The sequence below is a fragment of the Neomonachus schauinslandi genome, chromosome 1 (genome assembly GCF_002201575.2).
Source record: "Neomonachus schauinslandi chromosome 1, ASM220157v2, whole genome shotgun sequence".
NCBI lineage: Eukaryota > Metazoa > Chordata > Mammalia > Carnivora > Phocidae > Neomonachus > Neomonachus schauinslandi.
Genome location: NC_058403.1, coordinates 47,444,034 through 47,471,139, shown reverse-complemented (window position 1 = coordinate 47,471,139; position 27,106 = coordinate 47,444,034). Strand labels below are relative to the sequence as shown.

Sequence of the window (27,106 nt, the reverse complement as noted above, 5' to 3'; positions counted from 1 at the left end):
AAATATAGGAAAAAGGGAAGTGGAACCTGCAAGCATGAAATGGAAGAGGTTATAGTGCAGCTGGGCAACCAACAGTAATTCTCCACAGGCAAATCGACTGGTGTAAAGACTTAAAAGCCAGAGAGCAGAAGACAAAGAGTAGCTCAGGAAAGTTCAGGGAGGATCTTGGTCAAAGAAGAACTGATACTGGGTGATAGGCAGAATCCCAGAGAATCCAGTACTGAGTTTGAATTTAGATAGCTGGAGAGATCCGGTTATGATCTGAAATCAACAGGTGGATCTGGGATCATCAAGGAGGGGTTGACTACTTTGGATTTAGAGGTGAAAGAGTGGCCTAGTTAATCTCAGACTAAAGTTTACTAAGAATCTGGTTACTGGTGTTGCAACAGTTTAACTCATCAGGGACATGGTGTCCTGTTAAATTACTTCTTCATGTTTACTTCTTTATGATTTCTTCTCTCATGGGTGGTTTAGCTTTTAAGATGTCCATGGAGTATATTTTTTTTTTTTTTTTTTTTAAGATTTTATTTATTTATTTGAGAGAGAGAGAGAGAGCACATGAGACGGGGGGAGGGTCAGAGGGAGAAGCAGACTCCCTGCCGAGCAGGGAGCCCGATGCGGGACTCGATCCAGGGACTCCAGGATCACGACCCGAGCCGAAGGCAGTCGCTTAACCAACTGAGCCACCCAGGCGCCCTCCATGGAGTATATTTTACTGACATGATTGCATGGGAAAAGTACCAGATGCCAAACTGGAAAATTCATGAAGGAGAGGCAATACTAACAATGATGCATTTTTATAGCCTCTTCAATTCCCACATTTTCTTAAGAGAAAAGAGTCTGTATCTTTTTTTTTTTAAGATTTTATTTATTTATTCATGAGATATATATATAGAGAGAGAGAGAAGCAGAGGGAGAAGCAGGCTCCCAAGGAGCAGGGAGCCTGATGCAGAACTCGATCCCAGGACCCTAGGATCATGACCTGAGCTGAAGGCAGACACTTAACCATCTGAGCCACCCAGACGCCCAAGAGTCGGTATCTTTTCAGGCAGTTATCACCTAGGCCTTGTGTGTGTGTGTGCGCGCGCATGTGTGTGTATGTAAATAAACACAAATACACATGAGAGAGAGAGAAAAGAGAAAAAAACTTTAACAAAATTTTACTATATATAATTCCTTACTTCCTAAAGAAGATATTTTTTGAGTGCTTCACTAAAACTTTAAATTGCTTTTCAATTATTTTGGCTGCTAGACTGATGTTTCCTTAAAATGACAGTGTGCTAAGACAGGGCCACAAAGTGGCTTGGACTTCATATGGGTTATATAGGACTTTAAAGTGGAGAAACTGTTTATTTATTTATTATTTTAGAGATTGATTTATTTATTTTAGGGAGAGAGCATAAGTGGGGGGGAGGGGCAGAAGGAGAGGAGAGAGAATCTGAAGCAGACTCCCTGCTGAGTGTGGGGCTCCATCTCACCACCAGAGATCACGACCTGAACAGAAACCAAGAGTCCAAAGCTTAACCAACTGCACCACTGAGGCTCTCCTAAAGTGGAGAAACTCTTTCTTCGTAGATGATAGTGATATTAGGCTATCAGTTCTAAAACACGAGAGAACCTTTGTATTTTGGAGCAGTGCAGGTATCCTGGGCTTACTGTTTCATATACTCCTTTTTCATTGTTATATCTTGTTGGAATACCTGAGCCAGATGAAATAGTGAAAAGAGAAGAAGCCTGTTATAATCTCAAATTGCTGAAGTCCTTTTGGCAAGGCTGGTATAGACTAGCTGGGGGCTACCTATGTGGACAGCAAATAGGCAGAAGGTCCCAGGAATCTGGATATTGGGATCTGAGAAAAAAATATAGCTAAGAGGTCACCTGAAGGGGATGGGAACCTAAACTGAGCAGAAAGTACAAACACCAAGGTTAATAACGAGGGTAGTGGAAGAAGGACATGGAGATTAAGGTTTGCAACAGGCAAAGTGAGATTGTTTAGGAAACTAAATCCACAAACAGCATAGGAACGTCTTCCTTTTATGTGGAGCCTGGTTGTAGCCTACCTCCAAGGTGTCCTGAAAAGGAGTTTAACAACTGAGAATTTCTAACCAAATTTAACAAAAGCTTTAGGATATACAGGAGAAACTAATTCGGATGCTTTGATCTTTCATTAGATGTATGTTTCAATTGCACAAAATTTGGTCTCTAAAATCTATTTCTATTGTCATGCCAACTCAGAATTCTGAATGGATGTAGCTTTCTACATAACCTGGTCATCATTTCTTAAAGATAGATCATCCTTGATCCATGGTGCTTATTTTCCATAGAAGACAAGATAACCGTATACACAATTGAAAAAGAGTTTTGGAAAATACTTAAATCCAGTAGGGTTTTTGGCTTCTCATTGATCCCTTTATGTCAGGCCAGTGGTAACAGGTGAATAAAGAGAGATTCTGCTTCTATTTTTGGTGCATGCACCAGATCAAACTGTGGCAATCCTTTTTTTTTCTTTAGCTTTTATAGATTCCCTCTCCCCTTCAGGCAAAATCAAATTCTTCTTTGTATCCCACACATTGTATATATGCCCCTCACATCATTTTATAATTTGTGTTTCTCTCTCTGACATAGGGAATACTTGCATAGGAGAAACTTGGCTTTATTAATGTTTATAGTCTCAACTTTATCAAAGACTGTAGTAACTAGAAAGGATTCAGTAAGGCTTTGTTGAATTACATTATACAATCTATTGTCTTACCTTTATTGCTCTTTAATATGGTATAGCAGTAAACTCTCTCGTGTCCTAACCATTTTTCAAAGATATTTTCTGCCAAAGAGGAAATCATTTTTCATAATTTTCTCCATTCTTAGCATCAACCAAATGCATTGGAATTTCAGTTTAACTTCCTTATTAAAATGAAAAAAAAATTCAGTTTAAAAATATCTGCTTCACAGGAATCTTGAAAAGAGTAAACTGCTTAAAAGGAGAAAAAGAAATAATATAGGAAAGTCTTAAATGTAATAATGAGGAGAATATTTTATGTTGGAGTCTTATAAATTAGATAGATTGTGTTACTATTGATGCTGGCAGGCCAGGTCTGAGGACCCAGAGAGGGTCCCACAGGGCCAGCCAAGAGGGTCCTTGGTGACACACAGGATAGAAATCAAGCACAAGCCAGCAGGAAGGGAGAGAGCAGAGTTTATTGAAGATATATATAGAGAGAGCAGATACAGACAGAGTATCTGGGAGACTTGGTAAAGAAAAGGAGAGAGTTGTGTCTTTGCTTGGGGTTTGGGGTTTTTAATGAGGATTGTGGTCTGGTGTACATGTCCTCTCAGGCATCCAGGAACCAGCTAGAACAAGGACAATGGTCCAGGTGTCCTTCCTAAGCCACTTATTCCTTGGAGCCAGGCAGTCTTGACATTGAGATGTTTAGTGCCCGTGGTCTGGAATACGCATATGATGGCCTCATCACATCATTCTCCCATGGCCCTTCCTTCAATGTTATCTGTTGTGCTGGAAGACTCTAAAAAAATCATTAACTTCTTGTCCCTTACAAGGAGGACATTGACTGTTTGTTCTATGAGGCATGTGTAAAGTGAGGGTACAGGTGCTAGTAAGAATAGAAGCAGGAAAAAGAGCAAAAAGCAGATTTTTATGGAGTCTTTTGGTTTCCCTATCTCAATATAGGCAAAATATCTGAATAAAGTAACAAACATTTTCTAAGCAAGTCTCCCTTATCTGTTGTGCCAAGATCTAAACTATTAAAAGGAACAACCTGATTTTTAGTTGTCCCTGAACCTCAAATATAATAGTGTCTCAACTAAAAATGTTCTTTCTTCAGTGAGAGGAGTTTTACTTTCTGAAACTGAAGACCTAATTTGGAACACCCAAAGTTCAAGTCTTCAGTCAACCCCACCATCCATTCTGGTAAGTATGTTTCTGTGTTTTATGCCTGGAATCAGGCCCTCAAACTTCTCTTCTTTATACACTTACCTGCTTACTTTAGCGTCATGAATTTCCTGAGCTGTTTCTATTTCAAATATTTTCTTACATCATCCTTGGAACATTATTCACAGTTGTCAGCTCCGGAGTCCCAAGTATTGGTTCAGAAAACTTAAGCCTTCTGCAGTGGTTAAATGAAGTCTGCACTGGTTAATTTCCAAGCTCTACATGTGGTATAAAACTTACTTATGGTTTATACTTGTTTGGTAATAATTAAGCTATAAGTGCCCACTGAGTTGTTCTCTGAAAGTTACTCAGAAGTAGTTTTTATAGCCAAGACTATAAATTGATGTACATAGGTACAGAGTATAGATTTGCATTCCAAGGATTGTAGTGAAGAAAAATGTTAGATTCCAAAGCATATAGAATAGCGTGTGTACAGGAGAGAGAGAGAAAGAAGAATAAAAATAACAGCTAACTGACAAATGACAGGGACTCAAAATCAGGCCTCCTTTTAACCTGGACTGAAAACATTCCCATTTGCACAGAAACATCATTGAAGAATGTTCCTTTTTGTTCTTACCACCCAACTCCCCTGGGCGATCCTCTATCCCCTCTAAATCCCTCCACTTGCCACTTCACCCATAGAGAGGCATCTAATAGAAAAGAAAGCGGCTTCCTTGACTATAGTTGAAACAACAGCAGTGCCAGCTACAACCACAGCACCCCTGGAGGCCACCTGGTTACAAAGCATCCATGAATCTTTTGTTATCACATAGAGTCGGGGGACTCCCTTCTACATTCCCTGAGACTCCTACTCTCCTGAGACTTTTCTGCCTCATAGAAGCTTCTTGAAATACTTGTTTCTTGACTTTAACCCTGCAGTGAACATTTACAAAGTCTGCCCCAAATTCACTTAGCCATTAATATATGCAGCCATTTCTTATACTCCGTTATAGAGCAGCTCAGTTTTGAAATGTGGTGTCATTGGAAATACTCTTCTCACTGAGTTCCATATTGGAGAAAAAAAGTTAGGGGGGATTGACACTAGAGATTACATTATTTGGTGTTTATTTATTCATTCATTCAAATATATTTATTGCGTGCTTTTCATGTGCCAAGTACTGGGAAAACTAAGATGAATAAGGGTATGGGCTTGCCCTCAAGAAGTTTCCATTCTGGTAGACAGACTTTTCCACAGATACAGTGATGCTGTCATAGAAGTCCATTCAGGATGCAGTGGCAGAGGATGGTGATTCACAGTGAACATCGCACCACTAGTCTTCAGTCCTTCTAATCCTATTCATCTTGGGCTTCTCTAACCATAGATCTGTGATGATATTTAGAATGATGTTGTAAAGATAGGAATTTTTATATGAGCCAGAGGTTGCAAGCTGGAAACCAGCCAGCTGGATCCAGCTGTAGGCATGTGTTTGGGGCCAAATTTTTAAAGAAGCTAACATTTAACAATTAGGATATTTTTGCAGGAAAATGTAGATTTCCAACTTCTTTTGAAAACCAGGAAGATCTGGTATCCTTAGGTCCAGGTCCCCTGTTGCAGAAAGTGGTTAGGGTTTGGCTGAAAGGGGCTGCCCCTTTAATGCTGATAAACACTGACTAACTGGGCACACATGGTGCCTGTAATGTGGTTCCATTTGCATTAAAGCCAATAGTTTTTGCATAGTTTTTTGAATAGTGATAACTGTGGGGGCATTAAGTAACAATTTGAGGAGACAGTAGGATTGTTAATGGATGATAATAAGGCATGAAAAGAAGAATGATTGATTAGAAGTGTGTGGTTATTGGCTTTCCTTCTTTTTGGGGGGCAAACTGTTAACAAGATTTTGTTCTATTATAGAAATGAGATTAAAAATTTTTTTTTACAGATTTGATTTTTAGAAATTATTTTAGAGGTAGGAATGTTGGGATATTGAATTTGACACGTTTTGGCATCCTAACTTGGAAAATCACATGTTGCACAGTGTGCTTTCTATAGCGCTAGCAAGCTTTTCAGTTGGCATTCACAGAAGTGAAACTGGGCCAGTATAAGTTAATATGCTACATTGAACTAAAAGAATTCTTGAGTTGAATTTGTTACTATGGGAACATCTTTTCCTATAAAAATAAATGAAGTGCTATTACTGGCATGTAGATGTTCTACCTTTCACAGCGTATGACAAAGCTTCATTGCTATGCCATTTTTTAGGTGGCACTTATTTGGAGTAGACGGTCTCCTTATTTAAAAAGTCAAATTGTGGGTCGCCTGGGTGGCTCAGTCGGTTAAGCATTTGACTCTTGATTTCGGCTCGGTTTCACAGTCTCAGGGTCGTGAGATCCAGCCCCCCCTCAAGCTCCCGCTCAGCATAGAGGAGTCTGCTTGAGATTCCTGTCTCTCCCTCGGCCTTTGCCCCTCCCCCTACTCGTGCTGTCTTTCTCTCAAAATAAGTAAATAAAATCTTAAAAAAAAAGTCAAGTTGTTTACTTTCACTTTTTATGTGGCCCACTTGTGACTTGACTTTTATCAGAGATGTTCTGTATTGTTTTAATTTTATGGAATGAAAAGGCATTTAATTTGTAGATATACTAAAATTATATATATTGTTTGAGGATTTCTTTTTCATTAAGGATTGAGCTGTTTTCCTAATGTGTGTCAGGTCATAGGTTCTGTCTGATAAAACTCAATTTTTTCAGCATGGGTTAAAGAGCTTAAGCCATTTCACTTGGCATTTTGAAAAAATTCACATGTAGAATTTGCAAGGGTATAAATATGTCTGACTCAGCTGGATGAATGTGTAGCTTTAACACATCTTTAGAAGTGGTTTTAGATAATTAAGAGGGAGAAAAGTGAATTCCCTGGTATGGTTTGATGGTCATCATCCTAACTACTTTTTTGAGAAACAAACTTGGCATTGAGCAAATGACCTTCTTGCTTCTCCTTGAATGCATGTATGGTTTTAGATAATAGAAAAAGAAATGGGAAAGGAAGAAACTTTTCTGTCTATACAAATAACCTCCGTATTCAACATAGCAGATATTACATATTAGAAAATGGGCTTTCCTCTCTCTCTTTGCTCTGTTTACCTGGGTCTTACAGACCTGTGGACATAGGCTAACCTGAGTGAGAATGGACTGCCAAGGCTGTTAGTTCTAGTTTCTCCTCTTGGAATCCTTTTGCATCTGGTTATGGATACTTATATGTATCTCTCAATGAACAGTCTGGTATAGTGGGCAAAGCACTGGGACTGAGAACTCTAGAAACTCAGGGGTGTAGTTCCGATTTTTTTCTCTATTTTCTGTGACTGTGGGCATTTTACGTCTATGAGACTCAGTTTTTATCTTTAATAGGCAAGATTAGACTACATGATTCAAGAGTCCTATTCTAAAATTTGATACTTCTGTTTCATTCACACACATGCACATGCTCACTCCCCTAAAATGGTTCTGAGACTCAGTTTCCAATATGTGAAGGGGGAGTGTTCCCACACAGTGCCACATAATTCTCCAGACACCAGCTGGGTGTTCAAGGATTCAACTCAATTCAGACACTATCTACCCAGAGATAGCATCAGATTCCACAGGTTAAGGGCTCAGTTCTACAAGACTGCCTCCCCACCCCCTGCCCACTTCCACTTCAGACATCAGTTGTTGCAAGCCTAGGTTGCTACCTGTGCTTTTGACCAACCAGCTATAAATCACAGGTTCCCATGACCTCTTCCTCAAGCTTGGTTAATTTGCTAGGATGGCTCACAGAACTCAAACATTTTACTTACTAGATTACTGATTTGTTATAAAAAGATACAATTCAGGAACAGCCTGATGGAAGAGATGCATAGGGCAAGGTATGTGCGAAGGGACGCAGAGCTTCCAAGCCCTCACCAGGTATGTGGCTCTCCTCAAATCTCCAGGTGTTCACTAACCCAGCTCTTTGGACCCTATCCTTTTGGGTTTTTATGGAGGCTTCATTAGATAGGTGTGATCGATTAAATCATTAGCCATTGGTAACTGATTCAACCTCTAGCCCCTCTCCCCTCCCTGGAGGTCATGGGATGGGACTGAAAGTTCCAACCCCTAATCACAAGGTTGGCTTTATTGGCAACAAGTACCCATCCATAGGTGCCCTCTAAAAGTCACCCCATTAACATAACAGAAGACACTTTAATAACTCTCAACATTTAGGCAGTTCCGAGGGTTTTGGGATCTGTGAGCCAGGAATTGTGGACACTAAGCAGATATATGTATTTTTTTAATAAATTACAATATCATACCTCTTTTCCTAACATAAGATTTATAAACCAAAGGAAGGTCTTTTTTTTTTTTTTTTTAAGATTTTATTTATTCATTTGAGAGAGAATGAGATAGAGCATGAGAGGGGGGAGGGTCAGAGGGAGAAGCAGACTCCCTGCCGAGCAGGGAGCCCGATGCGGGACTCGATCCTGGGACTCCAGGATCATGACCTGAGCCAAAGGCAGTCGCTTAACCAACTGAGCCACCCAGGTGCCCCAGAGGAGGGTCTTTTAAGCACATGAGCTTTTGGCAAGACGAGAGTTGGTAATTTTACTTAATTTGTTTTCCTTTCACACTCTGGACTTCAATTTGTTTACTTTTCATTTATCTGGAATTGAACTCTTGCTCTCTCCATCTGGACCATTCTTTTTTTTCTTCCCAGGTTTACTGAGATATAACTGACATAACATTATATAAGTTGAAGGTGTACGTGATGATTTCATACACTTACATATTGGGAAATGATTACCATCACCTCACATGATTACCATTTTTTTTGTGTGTGTGTGGTAAAAACATTTAAGATCTCTTTTAGCAATTTTCAAGTATGTAATACAACATCATTAATTATAGTCACCATGTTTAACATTAGATCTTCAGAACTTATTCATCCTATCACTGGATATTTGTACCTTGTGACCAACATCTCATTTCCCCAACCCCCCGCCCCTGGAAATAATCATTCTTGTCTCTATTTATGAAAGTTCAGCTTTTTTAGATTCCACATATAAGTCACATCAGGCAGTATTTGTTTCTCTGTTTAGTTCATATCCCTTAGCATAATGTCCTTAAGATCCATCCATGTTGTTACAAAGAGCAGGATTTCCTTCTTTCCCATGGCTGAAAAGTATTCCATTGTGTGTGTGTGTGTGTGTGTTACACACACCACATCTTCTATTATCCATTCATCCTTTGATAGACACTTATGTTGTTTCCATATCTTAGCTATTGTGAATAATGCTGGTATGAACATAGGGGTGTAGATATTGCTTTGATATACTGATTTCATTTCCTTTGTGTATGTACCCAGAAATGGGGATTGCTCAATCATATGGTGGTTTTATTTTTAATTTTTTGAGGAAACTCTGTATTGTTTTCCATAATGGCTGTACTAATTTATATTTCCACCAATATGAACAGGGCTCCCTTTTCCCCACATCATTGCCACACCCGTTATCTCTTGTCTTTTTGATAATAGCAATTCTGATAGGTATGAGGTGATACTCATTGTGGTTTTGATTTGCACTTCCCTGATGATTAGCATCTTTGAACATCTTTTTATATACTTATGGCCATTTGTATGTCTTTTTTGGAAAAATATCTATTCAGATCCTCTGCCCATTTTTAATCAGATTATTTGTTTTTACTATTGAGTTGTATGAGTTCCTAATATTTTTGGGATATTAACCTCTTATCAGATATATAATTTGCCAATATTTTCTCTGATTCTGCATGTTGCCTTTTCATTTTGTTGATTATTTCTTTTGCTGTGCAGAAGCATTTCAGTTTGATGTAGTCCCACTTACTAATTTTTGCTTGTTGCGTTTGCTTTTGATGTCATATCCAAAAATCACTTCCAAGACTAAGCTTTTTTTCCTTTGTTTTCTTCTATGAGTTTTACAGTTTAAGGTCTTATTTTTAAGTCTTTTTTCCATTTTGAATTAATTTTTGTGAGTGGTGTAAGATAGGGCTCCACTTTCATTCTTTTGTGTATAATTATCCAGTTTTCCCAATGCCATTTATTGAGGAGACAATCCTTTCCCCATTGGGTGTTCCTATTGGTGTTTTCTTGTAATATTAGTTGACTGTATATGTTTGTGTTTATTTATGGGCTCTAAATTCTGTCCCTTTGGTCTATGTGTCTGTTTTTATGCCAATATGTTCTGTTGCTTTGTAATATAGTTGCTTCATAATGTAGTTTAAAATTGGAAGTGTAATAGCCTTTGGTTTTGTTCTTCTTTCTCAGAATTGCTTTGGATATTCAGGGTCTTTTGTAGTTCCTTATGAATATTAGGATTGTTTTTTCTCTTTCTAAAATGCCATTGGAGTTTTAGTAGGGATTGCATTGAATCTGAAGATGTCTTTGGCTAGTATGGACATTTTTTTTTTAAGATTTTATTTTTATTTGAGAGAGACAGAGAGAATGAGAGAGATAGAGCACGAGAGTGGGGTGAGAGGCAGAGAGAGAAGCAGACTCCCCGCTGAGCAGGGAGCCCGATGTGGGTCTCGATTCCAGGGCCTCCGGGATCATGACCTGAGCTGAAGGCAGACGCTTACCTGACTGAGCAATGCAGGCGCCCTCGTAGGGACATTTTGACAATATTAATTTTTCCAATCCATGAATACAGCATATGCTTCCATTTATGTGTGTTGTTTTCAATCTTTCATCAAAGTCTTACAGTTTTCACTACGTGGATCTGTTACCTCCTTGGTTAAATTTATTCCTCAGGTTGTTATTGTTTTAGATGCTATTATAGAAGAGATTATTTTTCTTTTACAAATAGTTTGTTGTTAATGTACAGAAATATAATTGGCGTCTCTATGTTGATCCTGCTGTATCCTGTAACTTTACTTAATTTGTTGATTAGTTCTAACAGTTTTTTAAAAAGATTTATTTATTTATTTTAGAGAGAGCATGAGTGGGGGGAGATGCAGTGGGGGAGGGAGAAAATCTCAAGCAGACTCCCTGCTGAGTGCAGAGCCCATTGTGGGTCTCGATCTCTACAGAGCCTGTTGCAGGGCTCAGTCTCACAACCCTGAAATCATGACCCCAGCCGAAATCAAGAGTCAGATGCTTAACCAACTGAGCCACCTAGGAGCCCCAGTTCTAACAGTGTTTTGATTTTTTAAGGATTTTATATACATAGGATCATGCCATCTGGAGCAGACCATTTTACCTCTTCCTTTCTGATTTGAATGCCTTTTATTTATTTTTCTTGCCTAATTGCCTTGGCTGGGACTTCTAGTCTTATACTAAATAAGATGGTAACAGTGAGAACCCTTGTCTTATTCTTCATCTTAGCAGGAAAGCTTCAGCCTTTCACAATTGAGTTATGATATTTGCTGTGCGTTTGTCATACATGGCCTTTATTATGTTGAGATATGTTGCTTCTGTTCCCAATTTGTTGAGGGTTTTTATCATGAAAGGATGCTGAATTTTGTTAAATACTTTTCTGTATCTATGGAGATGATTATATGATTTTTTATTCTTCATTTTATTAATGTGGTATATCACATTTATTGATTTGTATATGTTGAATTGTCCTTATATCCCAGGGATAAGTCCTCCCCTGATCCTTGTGGATGTTTCTTTTAATTTGCTTTGAATTCAGTTTGCTAATATTTTGTTGGCAATTTTAGCATTATATTAATCAGGGATATTGGTCTATCATTTTACTTTCTTGTAGTATCTTTGTCTGGTTTTGCTATCAGGGTAATGCTAGCTTTGTAGAATAAGTTTGGGAGTGTTCACTCCTGTTTGATTTTTGGGAAGAGTTTGAGAAGGACTGGCATTAGTTTTTCTTTAAATGTTTGGTAGAATTACCAGTGAAACCATCTGGTCCTGTATGTTGTTAGGTCCATTTGGTCTAAAGTATAGTTCAAGTCCATCATTTTCTTTTCCTTTTTTTTAAAATTAAATTAAATTTTATTATGTTATGTTAGTTCCCATACAGTACATCATTAGTTTTTATGTAGTGTTCCATGATTCATTGTTTTCGAATAACACCCAGTGCTCCATGCAATACGTGCCCTCCTTAATACCCACCACTGGGCTAACCGCCTCCCCCTGCTGGCCCTCTAAAACCCTCATTTTGTTTCTCGGAGTCCATAGTCTCTCATGGTTCCTCTCCCCCTCTGATCCCCCCCCCTTCATTTTTCCCTTCCTTCTCCTAATGTCCTCCATGCTATTCCTTATGTTCCACAAATAAAGTGAAACCATATGATAATTGACTTTCTCTGCTTGACTTATTTCACTTAGCATAATCTCCTCCAGTCCCATCCATGTTGATGTAAAAGTTGGGTATTTATCCTTTCTGATGGCTGAGTAATAGTCCATTGTATATATGGACCACATCTTCTTTATCCATTTGTCTGTTGAAGGGCATCTCAGCTCTTTCCACAGTTTGGCGATTGTGGACATTGCTGCTATGAACATTGGGGTGCATATGGCCCTTCTTTTCACTACATCTGTGTCTTTGGGGTAAATACCCAGTAGTGCAATTCCTGGGTTATAGGGTAGCTCTATTAGAGGCTGACAACCCTAAGGTTCCTACAAAACAGGAGCATCTAGCTTGGGTTGTGGTCAATAATTTGGACTCTGTACATTCCCTCAACCACCCCTCAACAGAATGACTAGGAGGAGGAACCCCCAAAATAGAAAAGACTCAGAGACTGTGACTTCTGCCACAGATTTACAAATGGATACAGATATAACCAAGATGTCAGAAATGGACTTCAGGGTAACAGTTATGAAGACAGTAGCTAGAATGGAGAAATCAATTAATGGCAACATAGAGTCTCTAAGGGCAGAAATGAAAGCTGAATTGGCAGAACTTAAAAATGCTATCAATGAGATCCAATCTAATCTAAATACTCTAACAGCTGGGTAAATGAGGCAGAAGAACGAATTAGTGATCTAGAAGATCAATTGATAGAAAAGAAGGAAAATGGAGGCCTGGGAAAAACAGCTTATAATCCATGAAAAAAGAATTAGAGAAATAAGTGACGCTGTGAAACGTCCCAGTGTCAGAATTATTGGGATCCCTGAGGGGGTGGAGAGAGAGAGAGCACTAGAAGATATATTTGAGCAAATCATAGCTGAGAACTTCCCTAATCTGGGGAATGAAATAAACATTCATGTCCTAGAGGCAGAGAGGACCCCTCCCAAGATCAAGGAAAACAGACAAACGCCTTGGCATGTAATAGTAAAACTCACAAATCTTAGAACCAAAGAAACCATCTTAAGGGCAGTTAGGGGGAAGAGATTCCTCATGTACAGAGGGAGGAACATCAGAATAATGTCAGACTTATCCACAGAGACCTGGCAAGCCAGAAAGGGCTGATAAGACATATTCAGGGTACTAAATGAGAAGAACATGCAGCCAAGAATACTTTATCTGGCAAGGCTGTCATTTAGAATGGATGGAGAGGTACAGAGCTTCCAAGACCAGCAGAAACTGAAAGAATATGTGACCACTAAGCCAGCCCTGCAAGAAATATTAAAGGGGGTTCTATAAAAGGAGAAAGACCCTAAGAGTGATATAGAACAGAAATTTACAGAGACAATCTATAGAAACAAGAACTTCACAGGCAACATGATGACAATAAATTCATATCTTTCAATAATCACTCTCAACGTGAACGGCCTAAATGCTCCCATAAAACGGCTAAGGGTTGCAGATTGGCTAAAAAGACAGGACCCATCCATATCCATATGAGTCTACAAGAGACTCATTTCGAACCTAAAGATACATCCAGACTGAAAAATGAAGGGATGGAGAGCCATCTTCCATGCCAGTGGACCTCCAAAGAAAGCTGGGGTAACAATCCTTGTATCAGACAAACTAGATTTTAAGCTAAAGACTGTAGTTAGAGACACAAAAGGACACTATATCATTCTTAAAGGATCTATCCAACAAGAATATCTAACAGTTGTAAATATCTGTGCCCCCAACATGGAAGCAGCCAACTACATAAGCCAACTATTAACCAAAATAAAGAGTCATATTGATAACAATACGTTAATTGTAGGAGACCTCAATACTCCACTTTCAGTGATAGATCATCTAAGCAGAAAATCAACAAAGAAACAAGAGCTTTGAATGACACACTGGACCAGATGGACCTCATAGATATTTACAGAACATTCCACCCTAAAACAACAGAATACTCATTCTTCTCAAGTGCACAAGTCCATCATTTTCTTACTGATTTTCTCTCTGGATTATCTAGCCATTGTTCAAAGTGGGGATGTTGAAGTCCCCTATTATTGTATTGTTATCCATCCCTCCTTTCAGATCTGTTCATATTTGCTTTATATATTTAAGTGCTCCAATGTTGGGTGCCATTATATTTACAATTGTTATGTCCTCTTGATGAATTGAGCTCTTTATTATTATATAATGACCTTATTAGTCTCTTGTTACAGTTTTTCAATTAAAGTCTATTTTGTATGATATGAGTATAGCTACTGCTGGTTTTGTTTTCTATTTGTATGGAATATTTTTTTTTATCCCTTCACTTTGAGCCTTTATGTATCTTTAACTGAAGTGAGTCTTTTGTAAACAGCATATAGTTGGGTCTTATTTTTTATACTTTTAGTCAATTTCTGCCCTTTGAAGGGGGAATATAATCCATTTACATTCAGAATAACTTGATAAGTAAGGACTTATTTCTATCATCTTATTGTTTTCTGGCCCTTTTGTAATTCCCTTGTTTCTTTGTTTCTGTCTTGGTGTTTTCCTCTGTGAATTGATTGTTTTCCATAGTGTATGCTTTGATTCTCTTTTCTTTTTCTTTTGTGTATCTACTGTAGGTTTTTGCTTTGTGGTGACCATGAGGCTTACATAGAGCATCTTAGAGTTATAACAGTCTATTAACTTAACTTCAATGGCATACAAAAACTATCCTTTTACTCCCCTCCCCACTTTTGGTTTTTGATGTTACAGTTTACCTCTTTTTATATTGTATTCATTAACAAATTATTTTGACTATACTTATAGCCAAGTAGATTCCTTTCTAATTTTCTTTTGTGTACTTAGTATAAATTTTTGCTTTGTGATTACTATGAGGTTCACATGTATCATTCTATATATATATAAATGTTATATATATATGTTATATAAATAACATATATATAAAAAACAGTCTATTTTAAGTTGATAGCAACTTAAATTTGAATACTTTCAACACTCTACATTTTTAACCTTCCCCATGTTTTATGTTTTTGATGCCACATTTACATCTTTTTATTTTATGTATCCTTTAACTAATTATTGTAGTTTTAGTTAATTTTACTACTTTTGTCCCTTATCCTAGCTTTATAAGTGATTAATCCATTACTTTTATAATATGTTTAACTTTTCCTATGAGATTTTTACTTTTGCATGGTTTCTTGTCACATTAATCAGTGTCATTTCTTTTCAGCTAAAAGAAGTCTCTTTAATATTTCTTGTAAGACCTGTTTAGTGGTGATGAACTCCTTTAGCTTTTGCTTATCTGGAGAACTCTTTTCTTTACCTCTGTTCTGAATAATAATCTCACTGTGGGTGAATATTCTTTCCTTAAAGTACTTTGAGAATTTCATGCTACCACTTTCTGGCTTGCGAAGTTGCTGCTAAAATATCTGTTGATAGCCTTATAGGGTTTCCCTTCCATGTAGTAAGTTCTTTTTTCTTATGCTGCACTTAGGAGTCTTTCTTTATCTTTATCTTTTGACATTTCAATTATAGTGTGTCTTGGTGTAGAGCTCTTTGGATTTATCTTTTTTGGAATTCTCTGTGCTTCCTGGACCTAAATGTCTGTTTCCTTCCTAGAGTAGAGAATTTTTCAGCCATTATTTATTCAAATAAGTTTTCTACCTCTTTTTCTCTCTCTTTTCTTTCTGGGGCCTGTATAATATTTATATTATTCCATTTGATATTGTCCCATAGGTCCTTTAAGGGATTTTCACTTGTTAAAATTATTTTTTCTTTTTGTTGCTCTGTTTGGGTGAGTTCCATTGCTTTGTTTTCTATCTTGCTGAACTGTTTTTCTGCTTCTTCCAGTTTGCTGTTGCTGAACTCCTGTAATGTACTTTTCAGTGTAGTTATTGTATTTTTCAGTTCTATGACTTATGTTTGGTACTTTCTTATGTTTTGTCTCTGTTGAAGTTCTTTCTGTGCACATCCATTCTTCTGAGTTTGGTAAGCATCTTTATGAATATTTTTTTTTTTTTTTTTAAGATTTTATTTATTTATTTGAGAGAGCGAGAATGAGATAGAGAGAGCATGAGAGGGGGAGGGTCAGAGGGAGAAGCAGACTCCCTGCTGAGCAGGGAGCCCGATGCGGGACTCGATCCCGGGACTCCAGGATCATGACCTGAGCCGAAGGCAGTCGCCTAACCAACTGAGCCACCCAGGCGCCCGCATCTTTATGAATATTATCTTGAACTCTTTATCAGGTAGATTACTTATCTTCATTTCATTAAGATCTTTTTCTGAGGTTTTGTCTTGTTCTTTCATTTGGAACATATTCCTCTACCTCCTCATTTTATCTGATTCTTTGTGTTTGTTTCTATGCATTAGATGAAACAACTACCTCCCCTATATGAGTCTTGTTGGAGTGGTCTTATGTAGGGGATGACCCATGGGGGCCAGAAACACAATCCCCCTCTGGCCACCAGAGCCAGGTGCTCTCTGGGTTTCCCCTGTGTGGGCTGTGTGCACCCTCTGACTGTGGTGTGGCTGAGCTGTAGTGGGAGTGGTTGGGTGGGATTCTTGCCCAGGCTGTCTGAGATATATTTTTGGCAGGGATGGGGGGTTGGGGAGGATGTGACACTTGGCTGGCTGGCTATGGCTTGGCTGTGGCATGGGGTGTGGGGTGGTGCTTGCCTGGCTGACTGTGATGTGCTGTGATGTGGAATGAGAGCCCCACATGTGCTAGCAGGTTGGAGGGGGAGATTGCCAAAATGGCACTCACCAGCACCAGCATTGGTAAGGTAGAGTGAAATTGCAAAAATTATACCTGCCAGTGCTTCTGTCTTTAGAGAAAGCCCTAACAAGTTCCTTCCTTTTTGGCATTTGCTTTAGGGTTAGTGTGTCTCCTTCACATATCATCTAGGCACTTTTAATACCATAAAATCCACTACTGGGTATTTACTCAAAGAAAATGAAAACACTAATTCAAAAAGATATATGCACCCCCATGTTTATAGAAGCATTATTTCCAATAGCCAAGATATGGAGGCAGCCTAAGTGTCCATCAAAAGATGAATAAAAAGATGTGGTGTATATATATGCTGTGGAATATTATTCAGCCATAAAAAGAGTGAGATCTTGCCGTTTGCAACAACATGGTTGGACCTAAAGGGTATTATGCTAAGTGAAGTAAGTCAGACAGAGAAAGACAAATACCATGTGATTTCCCTTTATGTGGAATCTAAATGGACACATACACACACATGCAAATGAATAAATAAACAACAACAACAAAAAAACAGAAACAGACCCATAAATACAGAGAACAAACTGGTAGCTATCAGAGGGGAGGATGGTAGGGCTATAGGTGGTTATCAGAGAGAAGGAAGGCTTCCAGCTATGGAATGAATAAATAATAAGGATGAAAGGTACAGTATAGGGAATATAGTTAATGATAATGATATTTTAATAGCATTGTATGGTGACATATGGTAGCTACACTTGTGAACATAGCATAATGTATAGAGTTGTAGAATCACTATGTTTTACACCTAAAACTAACATAATATTGTTTGTTAACTATACTTCAATTAAAAAAAAGATCAAAAACTCTCTCCGAAACAAACGAACAAACATATTGCTGCTTTTGCACTGGGTCCTAGGGCAAGAGTCTGTAAGTGAGTCCTTTAAGGGCAGGTTCTCCATTCCCTACAGTTCTGGACATAATCCCTGATGGTTTTATGTTTTAGAGGCTGGTCTCTCAGGTGCCAGACCCAAGGGTTGGGGTGCCTAATGTGGGGCACAAACTCCTTGCTCCTCAGGGAAGAGTTCCATGTTTTTGAGATTTCATTCCGATTGTGGATTGCAACTCTTTGGGTGGGGTTTTTGGTGAGAGCATATCTCTGCCTCTCCTACCAAAATCAGTGTGGCTCTTTTATTTTTTGTTGTGGAGATGCTGTTCATCTAGTTTTTAAGATTTTTTTCAGAGGAAATTATTCCATATGTAGCTGTAGATTTGTTGTGTCAGTAGAAGGAGGTGTGTTCAGTATCTTCCTATGTCGACATCTTAGACCCAACACCGGGAGATTTCTTAAAGGGTCTACCTAACAGAAAATATAACAATTCAACAACTAAAGAAGTATTTTAGAAACCCAGCCTGTAATACTATAGGCAGAACACGATCAACCTGTATCCTCTATGGGGGTATTTTAAAAGTACCATGTCTGGGTCCTACCCACAAACAATTAAGTTAGGATCTCTGGGGTGTAAGGCTTGGACATTGGTGTTTTTAAAAAGCTTCCATGTGGTTTTAATGCTATTAAGGTAAAGAATGATTGTTCTTTTCTATTTTCCTTTTTCAGTTTTCACCCAGGAAATATTTTATGAATTTCTTCTTCACATATGGCACTTTTTTTTTTTTTGCATTTTTCTTTTTTTTTATTTTATTTTATTTTTATTCTTATGTTAATCCCCATACATTACATCATTAGTTTTAGATGAAGTGTTCCATGATTCATTGTTTGTGCACAACACCCAGTGCTCCATGCAGAATGTGCCCTCCTCAATACCCACCACCAGGCTAACCCATCCTCCCACCCCCCTCCCCTCTAGAACCCTGTTTGTTTTTCAGAGTCCATCGTCTCTCATGGTTCGTCTACCCCTCCGATTTCCCCCGCTTCATTCTTCCCCTCCCGCTACCTTCTTCTTCTTCTTTTTTTTTTTTCTTAACATATATTGCATTATTTGTTTCAGAGGTACAGATCTGAGATTCCACAGTCTTGCACAATTCACAGTGCTTACCAGAGCACATACCCTCCCCAGTGTCTATCACCCAGTCACCCCATCCTTCCCACCCCACCCCCCACTCCAGCAACCCTCAGTTTGTTTCCTGAGATTAAGAATTCCTCATATCAGTGAGATCATATGATACATGTCTTTCTCTGTTTGACTTATTTCACTCAACATAATACCCTCCAGTTCCATCCACGTCGTTGCAAATGGCAAGATCTCATTCCTTTTGATGGCTGCATAATATTCCATTGTATATATATACCACATCTTCTTTATCCATTCATCTGTTGATGGACATCTTGGCTCTTTCCACAGTTTGGCTATTGTAGACATTGCTGCTATAAACATCGGGGTGCACGTACCCCTTCGGATCCCTACTTTTGTATCTTTGGGGTAAATACCCAGTAGTGCAATTGCTGGATCATATGGTAGCTCTATTTTCAACTTTTTGAGGAACCTCCATACAGTTTTCCAGAGTGGCTGCACCAGCTTGCATTCCCACCAACAGTGTAGGAGGGTTCCCCTTTCTCCGCATCCCTGCCAACATCTGTCATTTCCTGACTTGTTAATTTTAGCCATTCTGACTGGTGTGAGGTGGTATCTCATTGAGGTTTTGATTTGGATTTCCCTGATGCCGAGCGATATTGAGCACTTTTTCATGTGTCTGTTGGCCATTTGGATGTCTTCTTTGGAAAAATGTCTGTTCATGTCTTCTGCCCATTTCTTGATTGGATTCTTTGTTCTTTGGGTGTTGAGTTTGATGAGTTCTTTATAGATTTTGGATACTAGCCCTTTATCTGATATGTCATTTGCAAATATCTTCTCCCAATCTGTCGGTTGTCTTTTGGTTTTGTTGACTGTTTCCTTTGCTTTGCAAAAGCTTTTTATCTTGATGAAGTCCCAATAGTTCATTTTTGCCCTTGCCTCCCTTGCCTTTGGCGATGTTTCTAGGAAGAAGTTGCTTCGGCTGAGGTCAAAGAGGTTGCTGCCTGTGTTCTCCTTTAGGATTTTGATGGACTCCTGTCTCACATTGAGGTCTTTCAACCATTTGGAGTCTATTTTTGTGTGTGGTGTAAGGAAATGGTCCAGTTTCATTCTTCTGCATGTGGCTATCCAGTTTTCCCAACACCATTTGTTGAAGAGACTGTCTTTGTTCCATTGGACATTCTTTCCTGCTTTGTCAAAGATGAGTTGACCATAGAGTTGAGGGTCCATTTCTGGGCTCTCTATTCTGTTCCATTAATCTATGTGTCTGTTTTTGTGTACATATGGCACTTTTTATTTTTTGTTACTTATAACTCAACATAGATTGAAGTATATAAACTCTGACCAAATTCCATGGCCATTTTACCTATTAGGATCACCACTAAACTTTTTTGTGTAGACTTGTCTTCATATGATTAAATAATTAGCATGTTCAAGGATTGTGTTTCTGTCTACTTTTCTATTCCTGAAGTTAAATTTTAAGGTAGGATTAGTACTATATTACTATATTAGTAAAAAGTCACTAGAAAGAGAAAATTGTATTTTGTAAGTGTGATGCCATTTCATAGATGTTGCTATTCCTTTGAGGTAGCCAGACCACATTTTGATGTGGTGACATTTCTTACCAAAAGGAAAAACCTTAAGTACTTAAATACCTTTCAGAATGATTAATAAAATTGCTAATTGTTCTTTCCTGCTGGGGCAATGTGCTTAGGTCTTTGACATCAAATTATAGATATTAGTAATTATGTATTTAGAGTATTTAAGCTAATAAGACAGAATAAGGGACTGTCTAAAACAAGGTAAGTTTTTTCCCACAGAGAATCTTTTGAATATATTATCTCATCTCTCCCCAATTTACAGATGTGATTCAAGAGGTACATGACTTTTCTCTAGATTTTTAATCTAGTATATGGGTTGAATAGGGTTTTGATGAGAGCTCCGTTTGATTCTAGAGCCCATGTTCCCACCCTCCTCCCCACCAATATTACATTGTCTCTGTGTCCCTAGAAAATCCAGGAATGTGTATACATAGGTGATATTTGAAATCATTTTTTATGTGTTTCTTTTATGTATGATATGATTTAGCCTTTTTTTCCCCCCAGGATAATACCGTTCAAGCTGAATGGCCCTCAGCAGATGAATCTACCACCAGCAGTATTTCACCACTTGATTTCAGCTCTGGTCCTCCCTCAACCACTGGCAGGGAACTCTGGTCAGAAAGCCCTCTGGGTGATTTAGTGTCTACACTCAAATTAGCCTTTCCCTCGAAGGTGGGCCTCAGTTCTTCCCCAGAGGTTTTAGACGTTAGCAGCTTGACTCTTCATTCTGTCACCCCAGCAGTGCTTCAGACTGGCTTGCCTGTGGTTTCTAAGGAAAAGACTTCTGGATCTCACATACTAGAAGATGGTAAGGGATTCTAATTACTTTTCATACTTTTTTACTTTATTGTATCAGATGACAGGGTTTTGAAGAGAGAAAGAGACTAGGGTTAATAGAAAAGCATGGTAGCATCTATTAGGAGGAAATGTCTTGAGAAAGCCATGTGAGAGAGGGAATGGTCAGATTTGATTGGTGGGAATGGAGATTCCAAATAGGTAAATAATAAGAAATGAACTTGGTGGGCTGGGATGGGGATCAATTAATAGATATTTTGAACATCCTATTAAAGAATACGTAATTAAATTACTATTGAAGAACTACTTTATTAACTTGAATATTATAGTGATAAACAACATCAAAGAAGATTATTATAGTAGCTTTTAATAGGATTGATTGTGGGGGCCAAGTATAGAGATTTTAGCTTGCGTTAGGCTTGAGAAAGGGAGAGCTGAACTAGGGTAGCTACAGCAGAGATTAAGAAATGAAAATCAAGTAGATGATTTAGATGTTGTGGAGGAAAGGAAAAGTCAATGTGACTTATGAATGGAGTATATAATGAAAGAGGAAGTTGAACAAAGATATAAATAATGAGTCCAAGATTTTAAACATTGGGTGAATTTGGAGGATGATGGGCAATAAACATAATTAGGAAATGGGAATTAAAAGACAAAATTTCCTCCCTTAGTTTCCACTAGATTCAGTCTTTGATGTCAATATGGTTACCAACAGTTCTTTATTTCCATGGAATAAAAAAATCAACTGTTTGAAGATGAATTAGTTCAATAGCTGAGATCTTATTATCCTCAGGGAAGAGGGGTATATTCATGAGTGGTTGTACCATATCACAAAAACATAATGAGTTCTTGCTTGCTAATTTATCAGAGTAAAAATCAGCAACTGTATCTCCTAACTTAATGAGAAAAAACGTAAGTAGCTGGCTTTATTAGGAGGACTGGGAATACATTTTGACAACTCTGTAGATTAATTAATGGAAAACTTTATTTTTAGGATTAATCAAAGTTGAAGGGTCAGAAGATTTTCTTTCTGTTCATCAATTGCCTTCAAGTCCATTCACTCACCCGGTGCCAAAGGAAACAATACCATCTGTGGAAGACTCTGGAGTGTCTTTGACATCCTCACCATATCTGACCTCATCTGTCACTGTAGATCTTCTTGCTAAAGAAGTAACTATACCTTCTGGCTTGGACTCTTTGGCCTCCAAAGTCAAAGACCAATTAGAAGTGAACACTTTGATGCCAGACACATCCATAGAAAAAGAGTTTATATATGAGAGTGGTTTAGGTTCAGGGTCTGGGCAAAAGGTAGATCAGATTACTTGGCCATGGAGTGAGACTTCATTAGAGAAGAGTTCTGAACCACTGTCTAAGTCATGGCTTGAAGATCAGGAGTCGCTTTCGCCAACTGAGGGTATAGATGAGAAATTAGTTATAGATGACAAAATAGATTCTACAGGGCAAAGTATTGACTATTTAAAGTATGGGCATTTTGATAGATCCACAAAGTTTGCAGAGGAAGAGCTCATTGGTGGACCTACTATGCCCATCTTTGCAGAGACCACAACTCAATCTGCATCTCTCATTCTCTCCAAGGAAATATCAGAGGTACCTGACATAGATTATTACTCAGTTACCAATGCACCTCTTCTACTGACACCTATAGCAATCTCTGCTTCTACTGATAAACCAGAGCTACCATTTCTAAAGGAGGATATGGAACAAACTACAGAGTCATCCAACCATGAATGGTTTGACAACGAGGTTTCAGTAATGAAGCCAGATATGCAACATTTGGGGACCATATTGCCAGAATCAGAGGTATTTTGGGCAGGAACTTCTTCCCTAGGGAAATTGTCTAGAGACACATTGGCAAGTACACCACAGAGTACTGACAAGCTCTGGTTGAAATCTTCCATGACACAGTCTACCAAATTGTCTCCAACCACAAGCTCCACCCTGCTAGAGGATGAAGTAATTATGGGTGTTCAGGATATTTCATTAGAACTGGACTGGATAGGCACAGATTTCAATCAGCCTGAGCTAATCCCGGAGGAAAATGGCAAGGTTGGTAGTTATGTGGAAATGTCTACAAATGTTCACTCCACAGAGAGGGCTATTGTGGTGCAGCCCACAGAAGGAGGTGACTTGAGTCATACCCAGACTGCAGGAGCTTTGTTGGTTTTCTTCAGCCTCCGAGTGACAAACATGCTGTTTTCAGAAGATCTGTTTAATAAAAACTCTTTGGAATATAAAGCACTGGAACAAAGATTTTTGGAACTGGTAAGCACTAGAAGTGAAACATGGGCATTAGTGAATAATCATGTATGAACTAACCCTCTTTCCCCTAAACACGTAAGATCTGAGCCAATGAAAATGTGGTCTGTTGTGGACATTTCATTTACAAATAGTGTCATGGCCTAGCTTTGGTAGGAAAACAATAAGACAGATAGATACAAGAAATGGAAAACACAAATATGGCCTGAGGGTGATGTACTAACTTAGATACTGAAGATTGTATTCCATCAATTATGGGACTGAAACAAGTTTAAAATTTCTTTTCACATGTTACTGTGAGACCAGTTTTTTGGTAGGTACTTATGATACCTTCACTGTTGTGATTCTTTAGTGAAACAGAGAGAATAAACTCCCTGGCTATCTAAAACTGTCTGAGTTCCATGGGTTCCTAAATATCACCATGAAAATCTCTTGACTCTCAAATAATTCAAAATTTATACTTTTATTGATGAACAGTTTAAATAATGTAAATAGAATACAGTTTGGAAAAATGGGGGAGGGGCTCATCCTTGGTTTTTTTGGGTGGGGGTTGGTATATTTTGAACAAAATGCAAAACCTTGTAAATAAACTGACTACTTTTCATTATTGTAGCTGGTTCCCTATCTCCAGTCAAATCTCACAGGATTCCAGAATTTAGAAATCCTGAACTTTAGAAATGGCAGTATTGTGGTAAACAGCCGAATGAAGTTCGTGAAGTCTGTCCCTCCTAATGTCAACAATGCTGTATACATGATTCTGGAAGACTTTTGCACCACTGCCTACCAGACCATGAACTTGGCTATTGATAAATACTCCCTTGATGTGGAATCAGGTAATGGCATTGAATACTATGATGGTTTCTTAGTGGAATCCAGTGAATATTCTTGTGTATTTTCTTCTATACTGAGTCAAGGTGAATTAGTTACTTGAAGGAAAAAGGGTACTATGTCAGGCAAAATCTCCACATCTTGCTAATTATTAAATGATCTCTTCATAGGACATCAATATCATTCTCTTTTTAAAAGGGTTGTTCACATGCATTATCTTGCACCTCCCATTCCCTTTTCTACCTATTCCGTCTAGCTCTAGCTCTCTCTTTTACTTATCCACTGGATCTGCTCTGGCTGCATCTCTTAAGTTGCCAAGTCCAAATGATTTTGGACTCTCTTTCCTTCTATATTATTTTCCTAATCTGTTTTACCCATTTCCATTATTGTAAGTCTTATGTAAATGTCAGTAATTCTCCACATTTTTTATATGCAGATCTTCTGAGCTCCAGAATCAAAATCTAACTATGTATTTGATGATCTCAATTTGGATGTATCCTATATATATCAAACTTAAGATATCTAAGAATGAGCTCTTGTTTTCCATATCTCCCCCTCTTTTAACTAAATCTAATCCTTCTGTCAGCTTCACCATCTTGAGAAATTAAAGCCATGTCCACTCAGCTACGTAAGTCAGAAACCTGGGAAGTCCATTCTGATACCTGTTTCCATTACCCCCAAACTTATGTTGCTTCTGAATATTCTAAATATATCTCAAATCTGTGTACTTCTCTTTCTCCACTGCTGCTAGTCTAGGCCAAGCATTCATCACCCCTCATTTGAACCAGTCTCCCTACTACCTCTCCCTTACCCCTCTCCCAGACAGCAGCCAGGGTGCTCTGCCTAAAACATCAGATTATTTCACTTTCCTGCTTGAAATACTTCAGTTGGCTTCCTGGTTCAACAGCCACAAGGTCTGGTCCCTATTTCCTCCCCCCCACCCCAGTGTCATCCAATGAAACTAACTTCTTTGCTCATCATATTGTAGTCAGATTAGCTTGTTTTTACTTCCTCAGATTCAAGAAACTTTTCTTGCCTTAAAGCCTTTGTGCAAAGTATCTTTAATCTCCAGAGTAGCAAGGAAATCAGTGATTCTCAAAACCATATTAGATTCTCTGGAAAGAGACTCTTTATTTTTTTTTTTTTAACTCCCCTTAGCCTTTTGGCTGAACATCATGCTTTTTCATCTAGATGAGTCTGTGGATTATTTCCACCTATTTCATCTGTCTTTCATATCTATGTCATCATTTGCCATTCACAGATTGCCATTCTCCAGTGAACAACATATAGTGGAACCAAGTGGGATGAAAGACCCATCATGGTCAATGTCTTATATCATTTTTGACTGGTTATTATCCTAATTATTTAAAATTTTTATTTTTTTCTTACCTAATCAAAGAAAAATAAAGTTACTGAAGTCAAAATATTATTAGGAATAGCCTGAGGAGGTACAGGGCTGATTTATTTTTCTAACATTGCCTTCCACAAATCTCACATGTTCTTAGCTGCTCTGATTGGGTTATACCCACTCCTGAGGCTCCTATCAGTTCTCTGGGCTCTGTCTCCTATTTGTTCTCACTGTGGGATAAGGCATTTACCTTCATGTATAGAACAGAGGTAGCCTATAGTAGGTTAGGGTTGGTACAAATGAATAGTACATGAAAACTGTGTTGAATTTAGATTGACGATTACATGGCATGGGTTTTAAAGTGTCTAAATGCTCCCTAAATGAAAAAGCTTACCCAGGTCATTGGGTCTTATGCTTTGGCTCTGGGTTTCAGAGAGATTTGACAAAAGCTCTTCAATCCAAGTGGTGATGGTTTTTTTTATGGTTCAGGAAGGGGGCTGTCCCTTGGTACTTTGAAGGTGGGGGAAGTGTTTCTGGAGGGGTTTCATGCACCCCAATTCCTATGTTTTGCCTTTTCTTGTATGATTCTCTAGGTTTTTGTTTTGTTTTGTTTTTATGTTTTAGGTGATCAAGCCAACCTCTGCAAGTTTCAGGCATGCAATGAATTTTCTGAGTGTTTAGTCAACCCTTGGAGTGGAGAAGCAGAGTGCAGATGCTACCCTGGGTACTTGAGTGTGGAAGAACTACCCTGTCAGAGTCTCTGTGACCTACAGCCTGACTTCTGCTTGAATGATGGAAAGTGTGACATTATGCCTGGACATGGGGCCATTTGTAGGTATGTTGTAGTTAGAGATTTTGGTTTCCCAATGTTATAAATACTTCCTCGGAAGAAGATGGGTCTACACCTATGACTTTAGGATAATCACAGAAAAATTTATTATAGAAGTTATATCTAGGCAATAGATGGATGCCATCTAGTTCTCATGTGAAGACTGGGTCAATTGATAGAGCTGAATTATATCCAGTTCAATTGGTTATTTTATTTTATACTTTCAAGATGCTGTAAGAAAAACATTATTTAAATGTGTCTTAATTAGAGTAGGTGGAGATCTTTGTGTTGGTTCTTAGTGGTGATGATAAGGCAATTGGTGCTCAAATTAGGTTTAGGCTAAGAGTAATACTTCACACTGAAACTTTGTTGTCTACTTGGATATGTTCTTAATGCCTGTGGCTTTCCCTTGGTCCTACTGAGTGTTCGAAAATAAAGAAAAGCAAGTATTTAAAGTCTTTGAAATTGTGACAAATATATTTTAAGTACCTAAGATCCATTTTTTAACAAGGCAGAACCAAAGAAACTCCA

At 38.3% G+C, this 27,106-nt stretch overlaps 1 protein-coding gene across 1 annotated transcript in view; it reads left to right on the top strand.

The window, feature by feature from the left end:
- IMPG2 (interphotoreceptor matrix proteoglycan 2) overlaps positions 1–27,106 on the top strand; it is a 164,628-nt gene that overhangs the window by 45,736 nt on the left and 91,786 nt on the right. The window contains exons 11-15 of the mRNA XM_044919217.1: positions 3,840–3,925; positions 21,003–21,306; positions 22,288–23,576; positions 24,184–24,403; positions 26,371–26,581. Coding sequence (XP_044775152.1) covers positions 3,840–3,925; positions 21,003–21,306; positions 22,288–23,576; positions 24,184–24,403; positions 26,371–26,581 — 2,110 coding nt within the window. The remainder of the gene's footprint in view (positions 1–3,839; positions 3,926–21,002; positions 21,307–22,287; positions 23,577–24,183; positions 24,404–26,370; positions 26,582–27,106) is intronic.